The sequence below is a fragment of the Poromitra crassiceps genome, assembly GCF_964638095.1.
Source record: "Poromitra crassiceps genome assembly, chromosome: 3".
Taxonomy (NCBI): Eukaryota; Metazoa; Chordata; class Actinopteri; order Beryciformes; family Melamphaidae; genus Poromitra; species Poromitra crassiceps.
The window spans coordinates 66,752,818-66,766,663 of record NC_139625.1 but is presented as its reverse complement, the minus strand read 5'-3'; the positions used below and the strand labels follow the sequence as shown (position 1 = coordinate 66,766,663).

Sequence of the window (13,846 nt, the reverse complement as noted above, 5' to 3'; positions counted from 1 at the left end):
TGTCGGAAGATAGAGGCCAAGATCTTCATTCAGATCCTGTTTTGGCGACTTGTGACTTGCATGGATAAACTTTGGGGGATTTTTGGATCATCACATCAGCAGTTTTAACTCAATCAACTTACCTCTGGTCTCCATTCAATAAATGAAAACAAGTCGTGGTAATCAGAGCCAGCCTTCTTTGTGATAAGATTGTCTGGTTCAATCAGACAATCAGACTGATTGCATGTCTTCCTCGAAATGTCCGTAGGCTATTATTAAATGATTTATTAATATTTTATTCCTGACAGGACAGGTGTTCATATAGCCTATGTGTAGGCTAATCCTCTGAAGTATCTGTGATAGTAATAGCAGATTGAAGTTGCAAGGGTCTTTGATCTTCTATCTCCAAATTCCCGATAGCCTAAATAGGCTAAATAAATACATAGGTTTACATAGGCTACATAGCCTACATAAATAGATAACTTTCTCCCTCTCTCTCTCCTGATCCCTCTCTCTCTCTCTCTCTCTCTCTCTCTCTCTCTCTCTCTCTCTCTCTCTCTCTCCTCGCACGGGGCACGCCTGACGTAGCCTACAATGTAGGTCTAACAAAACGCATTCTTATAATCATATAGGAAAATCTCTGGGAATTATTTTTTCCATCCCGAGAGGCTATTAACACATTCACTGCCAGCCGTTTTTTCAATACTGTAGGTAGGTTCTGCCAAGGTTTTTTTTTGAGGATTCTGGCTCATCTTTCAAGAGCCGAGGATTTTTTTTTTTTTTATTTTTTTTTAACCTTTATTTATACAGGGGGAGTCTCACTGAGAGCAATGCTCTCTTTTTCAGGAGCGCCCTGTTCACATTCACACACACATTCATACCTGGAAGCTGACCAGTACAACCACAGTCTGATCTGCTGGCCACTGATCAGCTCCACTGGAGCAGATGGGGTTAAGGGCCTTGCTCAAGGGCACCTCAGTGGTGGTAATGAGGGAGGGGCAAGTGCTGCCTTTTCACTTTCCCCACCCAGATTTATCCTGCCGGTCCCGGGGATTGAACCGACGACCTTCCGGTCACAAGCTCGCTTCTCTAACCATTGGGCCACCACTGCCCCTTTTCTTCTCTTCTTTTCTGCTAAGATTTTGTGAACACAAATGATCTCAAAAGAACTAATAGAATGTGTGCTTTCTCTGTCTAAAAGAGTTAGTTTGTAGAGTTAGTAGTTATGTAGGCATTAGCAGTAGAATACAGCATGGTTTCAGCGTCTGAAAATTTATTCTGAGATAAATGGCTTTTTGTGAAATTCGATAGAACAGTCACTTTAACCATTTATTTTTGGCGTAAGACGTCAGACATCTAAACAATAGTTTTGAACAGTAATTTACTCCATAGCAGCAGGAAACCCCCCTCTCCTTCAAACTCCTCCCTCCGTGGGTGTGTCTCTAGTGGCTTTGCAGCGTTTGTCACAAGCGAGGCTCTGCCTGTCTGTGCTGCCTGGCTGCTGGCGGCTGCTCTTTGGGCGAGTCTGCATGAGTCGTTTCGGTAGTGAGCTCAGCTGCAATGAAGCTGCGTGCGATTGTGGGCTTTCTGCCGTGTTTCAAAGTGTGTTGCACGCATAATCTATTATGCAAATTTGCAATCCCCCACCGCCAGCTCCCAGCGCGATAATGCGCGAAATTTTACAGTATGATAATGGTTTCCTCGCGCGTTCCCCTGCAGTTTTGGCTCGGCTTTTTCTAGTTTGGAGAGCACTGTCGGCACTTAGTGGGTCGGTGGAATGGGTTGTACACGTTCGGTGGCTCCAATATTTTTATAGGAGACGTGGGGGGCGTTGATCCACGTCACACCGTCAATTTTTTTTTTTTTTTTTTTTTGACGTATCAACACGTCATTGGCAGTCAACCGTTGGATTTTTTTTGACGTATCAACACGTCATTGGCAGTGAACGTGTTAACCTACCGGAGTGTCTCCTTGCAATCCAGGAGGCTTGGCAGTACTATTTGGACCGGTTGATTGGCGGCTGTGTGAACACAAACGAACCAAGGCACAAATGCAACAATTGTATCAATTAAGGACCTGAATCGGAACAAAGCAAACGACCTACAGGTGTGAATACACCCTTAGGCACTGGCATGTGAATACATGTGAAACTACGCAATATTTGGGAATACCATGGCATCAAAATCTTGGATAATAATATTGTGTCGGAAGTGACACCTCTGACAACTTTAGTAGTGCTAACATTGACGCTAGCGTTAGCACCTTCGCTAGTTAGGTTAGCATGACAGTGGTGAGCTCAAACACAACTTCTTCGACTGTGTTATTTCGGGTTCAACTGCTCCACAGCACCAGATGTATCGGTTCGGTGCTCAGTGGTGCGAGGGTGTAGTGCAGTTTACAATTTTGGTCGCTTTCACGTATAAGCTGGTGGACTCGGTGCGATTCGGGGGGGTGAAGTTGCAACATTGTTGCGATTTTCATTTGGTCTGGTTCGCTTTCACACAGAAATTTGTGAAGCGCACCAAACTTTCTGAACAATGTCACGTGGTCAAAACAGTCACTCGTCTATTGGACAGAATAGAGAAGGGAAATCTCTCCTCTCTTCAGCAGGCTTCTTGCCTGGCAGCAGGGGTGACTGAACAACACAAGTGAATCCGCAAAACACAAACCTGCGATATTGGGATTTCTGGTTTACTTTGATGTTACTATCAAATAGATATTTGACAAGAATGTGCCCAATATGAGCAGCAGATGAGGCAGCAAGCTGTTGAACATTTCATTCTGCAGATGAGACGAGTAGCCTACGTACCGAAGGAGATAGGCAAGCCAGCTGTTGAGAAATGATGTGTTGTCGCAGGTACTGTACACGTGTGCATGCTGCAGTGTTTGTTTTGCTCCCTTCTACTACCGTCTTCTACTCATGATGCACTGCATGAGTGCATCAGATGCACTGGCGATCTTGTGTTTAATCCGGTTTGCTTTCACACAACAAACAAACCGAGCCAGGGTTCACTTGGAAGCGAACCGAGACCCACGTTTTCAAGCGGACCAGAGTTTGTTTGTTTGTTCCACCCCAGAGTTCGTTTGCGCTTTCACACCACCCCAAACGAAGCGCACTATCCGAGGAAACGAACTCTGACGCGGTTAAAGCGGACTAAACAGCTTTTATACCATGGTCTGGGTGAATACTCGATTCTGATTGGCTGCAAGGTGTCCATTAAAAAGTGATATTGTACAGTGATAATGGACACCTAGCTAAATGGTCTGTTCACCGTTCATATCAATGCGCCATAGTTTCATCAGTGTTATCAGGAGAGCAGTTTGAGCTCTATACCCCCGTTAAGGGTTAATATGACAATTTTGGATGTTGAGAAAAAAATTGACTCGGTCAAAGTAAGTATTTAAATCACCCCTGTGTGCTCAGTTTATCAAAAATAACTCTTATTTACAATTTTGATTTTCGTTTCGGAGATTTTTAACCTCGCGTCACCAGGCTCTTCTCGGCGACAAAGAGGATATTTCCCTCGGCTCGTGCACGAGCGGGGGCGAGCCCTTTGAGAGAGAGAGAGAGAGAGAGAGAGAGAGAGAGAGAGAGAGAGAGAGAGAGAGAGAGAGAGAGAGAGAGAGAGAGAGAGAGAGAGAGAGAGTTGCATGCAGTGCGAGCCCCCGCTGCACTTTTCACTTCCTGAAACTCTTTGCTCTTAAATGTTAATATACTTGGCCAATACGTATCTATCATACAAAATAAAGCAAGCAGCCAAACGGTAATGTCTTCATTTAATGTAGAACGCAAAACATCGTTAAACCTGCATTCCTGTGATGAAGTTAACGTTTGAGTCGGCTTTAAAACGGAGATTGGTGGAGGTGGGAGGGACTATTTTATTTCGTGGAAGACTGATTTACAGTATGAATAACAGACATTTAGCCATTTAGATTGCTTTATTTATTACACATGGAAATATAAATGACTGGTCTTATTGTTTTGTTGGCAAGTGACCATGGTATAAGCGGGTTAATGCCCTTCGAGGTGTACATTATCACTTTTTAAGGGACTTCGCGGAGGCAAACCATCCTCGGCTTCGCCTCGGACGGTTCACGCCTCCGCGTCGTCCCTTAAAAAGTGATAATGTACACCTCGTCGGGCATTAACCCTTACATATGTGAAAGCGACCTTAGACCATCGGCTGCGCTTCCTTGAATATCGTGGATATAAGACTCGATCCAGTTGCTGTAGCCCTTTTTTTAAATCCTGTACACATTCATCTGCCCATTTATCGATCATGTGATCAAACGAAATTGGTGTGACAGAACTCAAACTTTTGGTCTACTGCTCCCATGTTCAGACAGGGGTTTGGATGAGAGTCCTGTTGCATTCCCAACCAGCGGGTGAATAAGGTCCATGGCAACAAGAACGAGGCATTTGACCATAACCATAATTGGGATTTGGGCAAGTAGGGTGAATCTCTGTTATCACTGAAAGCTGGGTGCCTACTTACCCCGCTAGCCGGGCGCTTCTCGCTCATACTGAGCATTAGCGCCCGGCGAACGTCAACGCATTTCCCATCAAACAATTGTGCCGCTCTCACGTCTAGGTATAAAAGCCAACCCTTACCTGAGCCAAAAACGTGAAGTGAAGATGCTATCCGATGCACAACATCCTCTTCTTTTAATGACATATAGTTGACTCTTCCAAATTGTTGCATAAAATCCACTTTTCTGTCGAAAATGTAGGTGCAATACCATTTCGGAAGTGTGGGGGGCATTAGTGAGTATACAGTGAGTAAACAGTGAGTCGTTGTTCCAGGTTGCTCCAGATGAATGATTTTCGGTTTTTCAAAGACAGAAAAGTGGATTTTATGCAACAATTTGGAAGAGTCAACTATATGTCATTAAAAGAAGAGGATGTTGCGCATCGGATAGCGTCTTCACTTCACGTTTTTGGCTCAGGTAAGGGTTGGCTTTTATACCTAGACGTGAGAGCGGCACAATTGTTTGATGGGAAATGCGTTGACGTTCGCTAATGCTCAATATGAGTGAGAAGCGCCCGGCTAGCGGGGTAAGGTGTCTACATAAAAATCAACAAACTTTCTATCCAAAAGAACACAACTCCTCTGGTCTTTTAATATTTGAAGCATCATACATCATATTGAGGACATAACAAAATAATTGATTAGTGAATTTGTTGGCATTTGTCTTGGTTTTCCCGGTTTCCATAAGGCTCTGGAGCCAGATGCTACAATGCCAGTGACGAAGAACTAAATTCTACTGCCTGGTTCCTCAATAACATCGGCAACTTTGTGACTTTCTTGACTCTGGAGGATCTCAACACCTTTGTCTCCACCAGTGAAGTATGTCCGGATATCAGTGGTGTATATTTTAGATCAGTGGTTCTCACCATGGGATATGGGGACCACCAGGGGTGTTTGAGGACATCCCAGGGGGTCCCCAGCAAATTGACGAATTGTTAAAGTCGAGCGGAAATGAAAAATGAATCTTCGTGGCTATAGGAGAAAATGGGCGGACTTTACTAGCCCATAAATGTTAATATACTTGGGCAATGACCTCCTTCACTTTAGAAGGCTCAGAAACCAGGTTCAGCGCAAAGTGAAGAAGGCCAAGTCCAGTTATTTCTCTGAACAAATCAGGGAAAACAAGGACAACTCCAAATCCTTATGGAAAACCCTGTCTAATCTGGGCTGTACTACCAAAGTTAAAGCTCAGAGTCCTTGTATCTCCTTAGATATTGATGGTAATAGGGTGTACAACAAAAACCTGATTGCAAATCATTTTAATTCCTTTTTTACCTCTATAGCCAAGAAACTTGTTGCATGTCTGCCTGTAGTCCCTGTCACCTATGGGCAGAATGTACTTCAAGCTTTCTACGACCGCCTTGGTGTTAGTCCAAACAGCTTTTCCTTCAAGCCAGTTTCAGTTGACAACATAACTAAAATGTTAAAGAGCCTTGACACCAACAAGGCCACTGGGCTTGACAACATATCGGCAAGGTTTTTAAAAGATGCAGCCGAACTGATTGCACCATGTGTCACACACATAGTCAATCTGTCGCTTGAGCAAGGTACTGTTCCCTTAGATATGAAACATGCTAAGACAATCCCTCTTTTTAAGAAGGGTAACAGATCTGACCCAGGAAACTACAGACCCATCTCCATACTTAGTGTCACTTCCAAGGTACTAGAGAAAGTAATCCATGAACAACTGTATGGGTACATCAGTGACTCCAAACTACTGTATACTTTCCAGTCGGGCTTCAGGAAGTCCCACTCAACTGACTCATGTCTTCTATACCTGACTGATTTTATCAGATCCGAAATGGAAGTTGGCAAACTTAGTGGAATCTTTATAAACGACCTCCAAGCTGCTTGTTCTGTAAATCTGTTCTTGTACGCAGATGATTCAGCCATCCTAGCCTCAGATGAGGATGTGGTCAAGTTGAATGCCACTCTCATCAGAGAATTCAACAACGTTAAGACCTGGCTCTCTGATAACAAGCTATCCCTTCATACGGCCAAAACTGAATATATCTTGTTTGGTTCCCAGCCCAGATTACACAAACTTGGCTCACCCAGTATTTCTCTTGGGGGCCAGACCTTTACTGCTAAACCCTCAGTCAGCTACCTTGGCTGTCTGCTAGATCGCAGTCTGGGCGGCGAATCCATGGCTCTTAAGACGATAAGCAAGGTGAATGGCAGAACCAAGTTCTTGGCCAGAAAAGCGCAGTTTCTGGACCCGGATAGCCTTCACCTACTAGCAAATTCACTGGTCTTATGTTGTTTTGATTATGCGATTGGCTCATGGTACGGTGGCTTAACCATAGCCCTAAAAAAGAAGCTGCAGGCTTCTCAGAATAGGCTAGTTAGGCTTGTCTTGGGGCTGTCTGCGATGGACCATGTTGGTAAGCTGCATTTCCGGCAGTTGGGTTGGCTCCCTCTGGCAGCCAGGTCAGTTCAACTACAGCTGAACCAGGTGCACAGCATCTATACCAACAGAGCCCCTGCGTACCTTTGTAAGCTCTTCCAGAAACGTAGTGAAGCCCACACACACCTCACCAGAGCCAGTATTGCAGACCTGACCGTGCCCACATTCACCACCGAAATGGGTAAACGCTCTTTTAAGTTTGGGGGAGCAGTTAATTGGAACTCTCTACCCCTAGCTATAAAGAGCATCTCCAGCCATCTCAGTTTTAAGATAAAGGTCAAAGCATGGCTTTTAGATAATGTTTCAGAATAGAATGGTCACCTTTTTTAGTATTAACTCTTGGTGTGTTTATGCTGTAGGTACAGTAGTGTAGCTTAGGATGCTTTATTTATTTTATTTATTGGTGTTAATTGGTGTATTGTATGTATTTGTTACTATGTTGTTTGTCCCAGTCCAGGGACCACAGTGGAAATAAGTCGAAAGACTTTCATGTGTCTGTATCCCTGACGCTCTGATAAACTTGTTGTAACTTGTTTTTTCTATGATTGACGTCTAATAAAATCAAATCAAATCAAATCAAATCAATAAGTATGTAACATACAAAATAAAACAAATGTCTTCATTTAATGTAGAATGCAAAGTAACTGCATACTGTAACTGTTAATTCGCATTCCAGGAATATTTTTACCACGTGCGCAGCAAGCGCAGCGCGTGGTCAAGACAAGCCTCTTTAGCATCAGTCATTCATTCATTCATTCATTCACTCACTCACTCAAGTCAGTCATAATGTCACAGAAAGAACACTTATTTTGGGGGCGCTTGGTGAAATTCCCTCTCGTTTCCCGACGGGGTGGTGTGTTGACGGGGCGTCTGTGTCCCGACCTGGCCTTCTCTCCCACGCCTTATGTGTGTGGGGGCGGGGGCCATGGTGGGGGGCATCGGTGCTCTCCATCACTGGTCGAGGGTTGCAGGTAGGTTAGAATAGCTTAGGTTAGGTGATAGATTAGCTACAGCCTAACTGTAAGCTGTAGACCTGTAGTGTTCAGGCTAAAATCAGACTAGAGCAGAAACGCTGCACACCGCCTCGCTCAGCTGGTTCTGCTTGTGGGCTATCGGCATTGCAGGCTGTCGGCACTGCAGGCTGTCGGCACATAGATTTTTGGAAATACGACACTACGACAACCACATGGGATAGTTTAATCTCCCGATTATGAAGCAACCCAATCGCCAAAATAAAGTGTTGTCATTTTACTTGTCTGAAAACCAGAATATGTAGGCTACAATATCAACGTACATTTGAATATACTATCCTATAGTAGCCTACTATGTTATAATCATTTTCCAGTGACTCCTGAGCAAACCAGCCAACTAATAAAATAGTAGGCTATAATTTCAATATTAATAAGTTATTGAGAATTGTATTAATTCATTTGTGGAAATATGATAACAAAATAGTGTATCTATGAGGATCTGCAGACTTAATTCAATCTGTTTGAACCAGAAATAAAGTGTTGGCATTTTACTTTTAAAACCAGAATATGTAGGCTACGTTTGTTTGTACGTAGACTGTTATTGAAATGTGATTTGTCTCGTAAAATACATTATTTTGCGAACAGCTGCTGTCTCACGCTGTTCTGAGGCACAGATCACTCGCCTCTCAAGGCTCGTTGCGTCACCCTCCACATTCAGTCTCAGTCAGTCACTCATCCCAGACCCGCCCACTTTCCAACGGTCAAATCAAACTCCTCCAAATATGTCCCGCCTCTCTACTGTACCTTGTTTCATTCGGAATACAGTATGTCATGATAAGAAATCACATACCCTGGGAATCCAATTTCAGCTTTACTTTAAACTTCATTATTTCATTTACAAGAACAATTATAGCATGTAGAAGAATGGCTATTTTCATTATAGTTTCACTGTTATGTCTCTATACCTACAAATAGTCATGGAGTTCTGGACAAAATAATATCTAATCTAACAAAAAAAAAATCTCAGATTTGGGTCCGAGAGACAAAGGGCCCTATCATCGTACGGCGCTATCGTTTGCGCTGCGTTTGCGTGCCTCTTATTGCTATCTTCCCAGCATCTTAAGCTATCGTCTGCCTCCACCGTCCAGTTTTGCGCTGGGATGACGCAGGTGTAGGCGAGGCCCAGGCGTGTCCCTGGGCCTCTAGCCTATCACCGGTCTCGCGCAAGTGTCATTTAGCGGTCTGGCAAGATACCGTCGGTATGTTCCGAGCGCAAAGGGAGGTCTGGGCATTGCCCATTCCAAAATGGGCGTTCCAGCGGAATGTGTTAGAAAAAATCGCCTTGGGTGCTCTCAATTTTAACGCCAGGAAATAGCTGGTCTTAGCGCAAACGCAGACGTACGCCTGAGCGCAGACAGTCTCCACATCTCCGTGCAGTGCAGGAAATCCTTGCTTGGATCCATTTACGCACAGCATGGATGTCACTCTCCACTCGCGCCTGCACACACTCTTCTCTCCTCGGAATGCCACGTTGATTTTCAACTATAGCCTACATTGCAGAAAAAACACACCTTGATTTAAAAATGAGAATTTGTTTGTCATGGTTTTATTAGGCTACATAATTCCCGACCATACAGGTTTGTGGTGTGAGGTAACAGTAGATTGCTTTTGAGAAAGTTGTGACGGTGTTGTGCCAAGCTGCCTCTCCCCACCCTGGCCGGCCCAAAACACCCAGGGGACCGACCCGTAGTGTGCGGCCAGTACAGTAACCTCTTTCCCTGCAATTGCATGCATGCAAGACCAGCTTCTCCACAGCGCGGATGGCGTGACCGCAGTCAATGGCTTGACCAGAGTGGACAATTCTGACACAGGCTATTGAAAAAGGCTAGAAGTAAAATCTCACACATTCCTACCCTATTAAAGAAACAAATATTTTTAGATGTGTAGGCCTATGTTATAGCCCAGTGATACTCAACTGGCGGCCCGCGGGCGCCCCCTGTGTGGCCCGCGATGGAATTGCAAAAAAAAAAAAAAAAAAAAAATGACAGTGCACCTGAACGCAACATGCAAGATACCCGCTGAATAAGTGTCAAAATGTTCATGTCATTCTGGCCAATACTCTGGCCAATGCTACTTATAGCATTTCAGTCTGGAATATGGAATATCTTTCAATAATCTATGATTTAGCTGCTAAATTGTCAAATACCACCGTCTGCTCGCTACCCAGGCACTTATGTATGTACTTAACCTAACTAACTATCCGGTGTGCACAACATTGTCAGACTAAACTCCGGCTGACACCCCAAAAACCTACAATCCGCTACAGAAAAATGTATAATTGTTTGTTTATTAACTGGCCCCTGGCCTTCTATCATTTCACGAAAGTGGCCCCCGGGCAAAGCAAGTTGAGTATCCCTGTTATAGCCTATATGAACGAAACGTCTAATTACAGTAAGCGCACGCTTTGGGACATCACTGCGTAATTGCGCGGCAGCCCTCTCTCTCTTCCTTCTCTTGTTCTCTCAACCCCCCCCTCTCTCTCCCCCCCCCCCCTCTCTCTCTCACTCTCTCTCACCCTCTCTCTTTTCTCTCTCTGTTTCTCTGCTTGCTCTCAGCAAGAAAGAAGCTGGTGACGTGATGGCGGTGACGCTGTGGCTTTTAAGGGGAGTGATCTCACCTTGTGAAGCGCAGCGGGCCGACACGCCCACAATTAAGGCTTTGCGCGGCGATATTCCAGCGCAAAACGGGCGCTGACGCAAAATTACCGCCGGTGGGAAGATAGAGCCCAAAATCTCTTCAAATGGGGATCTGCGGCCCTAATGGACCTAGTCGACTAACTTAGGAGTCCTTGATATGAAAAAGGTTGAGAACCACTGTTTTAGATGTAGCTGGAATTCTACATATTCTTTTGTTCTGGAGAGTTATGAGGCACATTTTATAGGTAAAGTCACTGACCTTATTTCTTTTCTTCTTTTTGAAGATCAATGTGTTCTTGGAGAACCAAGCCAACATTGAGCTCTTTAACAACACAGCCATTCCACAGAATGTAACCGACTACTACATCACACAGCTCTATACAAACAACCCAACTTTCAGCCCTGTCATGTGAGTATTATTTTATTACCAAACTGAAAACACAATAGATATTTGTTGAGAAAATGTGTCATGGTTTCTTACATCCATATATCATACTGTACATCTTATACAGAGCATTTAAAAGATGCATGTTTTATATACTTTACTGAATGGGTATAAAGATGTTTTCCAGAGTGTGAAAGAGGTGTCACATTTTATTTAGGATTCCTGGTTTCTTCCTGTGCCTTGGTGAGATCCCAAGTTCTGCCTTCTCTTCTCTGGGTCCTGCTAATGCCAAACACATCTTGGGCAATCTGAAGCAGTTCTGCAATGGAACAGAAGACCCTGAGGTACCAGCTCAGAATGAAACCAGATATGGTTAGATAGATCAGAATGATCAAGGTAGAGACCATCTTGCGATGGAATCACACTAGCCACAATGCTCACGACTTAAAACGAATGTGAGTCAGGGACGTAAAGTGTGGGGCCAAAGTGCAGGGGGCCGGCCCCCTTGTTCAGATCTTCATTTTGATGTAAAATACACCCATGTAAAATGAAGCCTGCGTTAGTTCATTCAAGACATGATGTCATAGGCTACGCCCCAGCTGTACCAGCTGACAGCCTCTGTTTGGTTCACCGTTTAACCAATTCTCCAATCACAGTCATTCTCACAACAAGGCGGTCCGTTTAAATATGGCAGCCTCTCACTCACTGATCTGTTCCCCACCTTGCTGATCGTTGCGGCTGCTGGCAACGCTTTGCCCCCTCCACCCCAGCCTCCACCTTTTAGATCAAATGCTATCATGTAGGGGAGAGTGGGGTGAGTTGTGCCAGTGGGGAAGTTGTGCCACCCCTTGTATCTAGAAAACCATAGAAGAAATTGGTCATGTGACCACACATTTTTGAAGAGGCATCCATTTTACTCACTCTGCAAAGAAGGGAGGCAGATGGCACAAGAGCTAAGCACATTTAAGTTCAAAAAACTGTTTTTTGCCTCTCAAAGTAAATTTTTTATGATCAAGGTTTATTGATTGTTGTGTCTGAACAATTATAGACAAGCTTGAAAACATTTCACACATGTGTTAGTGTTTTAGTAAGCTACAATATGAGGCTATACTGTTAGCATGATGTTAGCTCCAAACCAGCTATATGACACAAGTTTGTTAAAATGGTGGGGATGGGGTGATTTGTGCCAAAAGCCTGGGTTAAGTTGTGCCAGTGCAGTTGCAGTTGATTTAGTGAAATTTTATTTAATTTTGTTCTTAAATGTTTAAATAGACCTTGTTGAAGAATATTGCAGTATTGGCAAGTGTAGCCTGGCTCTGTGATAGTTGATTTTGTTCATTTTGAACATAATTTTTATTTCTGAAAATGTTAAATATGTAGGTCAACTGCTGCTACCGTTTAGCCTTGTTTAACCCTGTTATAGTACACTGGACTTTAGTGTTATCTTTATTTTGTCTTGCTTTGATATAGCATTACAGTATATGAGATGAAAATGTTCTGTTTTACTTCAGTAATCAATGGCACAATTTACCCCAACGTATTCTCTCCAAAGGCACAACTTACCCCGCACCGGGGGCAAGTTGTGCCAAGAGACCACTTTTTTAAGAATAGCCATATTTTTTTAACAGTTTATTTAAGATCCAAAGGGAGTGTTCCCAGTGGTGCACAACATCCTGAAATATATTTACATATTGTAGTTGGAGGCATTACTGTCATGCCCTCACTTTAAAGACACCTCAAGTAAAAAGTGGCACAACTCACCCCACTCTCCCCTATTGTAGCTCTGGAGTCTGCATGGCTCAAAAAATGAACATGTTTCCATGTCTTGCTTTTAGGCTCCCTCTTTTACTTTCTATGGTTTAAATGTATCTGGAATATTTTATTCCCATGGGGGATTTTGCTTGCTCTCCCTGCTCGGCGTAGCATGCTGCTGAGCCGAGTTCAGGGAGAATTAAATTAATTAAATATTAAATTAAATATTAAATTAATTATAAGAGCGGAGCCTTCAACGCCAAACATAATTGTACGCATTATATTCATTTATGCAATAAATGGTTAATTCTATGACTTGAATGTTCTTGAATGAAGTTTCGTGACTATATCTTGCACTGTTTTGATGCCATCACACTAACAAAATCTGTCCACAGACAGACAGACATAAACATGTGGCAAAGTACTCAAAAACGGCTTCTGTGGTAGTTCCTGCTACAATAGGTGTCTCCAGGAACACATTTGACCATGATCACACGCGCGCACACACACACACACACACACACACACACACACACACACACACACGGTGAAAACAATACCAGCCCTGCTGTCACGGCTGGTAACACTGACCGAAGTTCCACAGTTATTACGTTCACACCAAGAGCGAACATGTCGTTACTCGCTCGAGTTTGACCGGGCAAATTATTTGCTAAAGTTGAAACATTTCACCTCGAGCGAATGACACGAAATTCATCTCATTCAAACCGTGAAATTGTGCTTCAATCGACTGATTTGCGCTGCCCGGCGTCTGCTCGCGCGTTTGCATTGACTTTGTCCTGTATGTAATCTCGCTGCGCAAATTTGCAATTAGAGTTTGACATTTTTGCATCGACCTGATGGTTTTGAGTTTGGCCAGGTCCAGCTGAATTAATCACATGCCAAATTTTGGTTCAGTGTCATTTTTGGTTCAGTTTGACAGTATTGTTAATAAGTTAAAAAATATTATTTTAAGTTAGTTCAATGCTTAAAATGTTAAATGTTCTCAATTATTTTCTGTAATAGCTGTATGCTTATTCATTGTTTGTTTGATCATCCAAAATAATGCACAGCCATCAGTCATGCATTAATTAAAATTATCGAGGATAAGACATCAAGTTTCCTAAATA

At 43.4% G+C, this 13,846-nt stretch overlaps 1 protein-coding gene across 1 annotated transcript in view; it reads left to right on the top strand.

Annotated features, from left to right (window-relative positions):
* The window catches only part of LOC310773229 (uncharacterized protein), an 85,815-nt gene that overhangs the window by 46,206 nt on the left and 25,763 nt on the right, over nucleotides 1-13,846 (top strand). Inside the window, exons 91-93 of the mRNA XM_083633120.1 lie at nucleotides 5,197-5,327; nucleotides 10,867-10,991; nucleotides 11,185-11,311. Of these exons, the coding sequence (XP_083489246.1) occupies nucleotides 5,197-5,327; nucleotides 10,867-10,991; nucleotides 11,185-11,311 (383 nt within the window). The remainder of the gene's footprint in view (nucleotides 1-5,196; nucleotides 5,328-10,866; nucleotides 10,992-11,184; nucleotides 11,312-13,846) is intronic.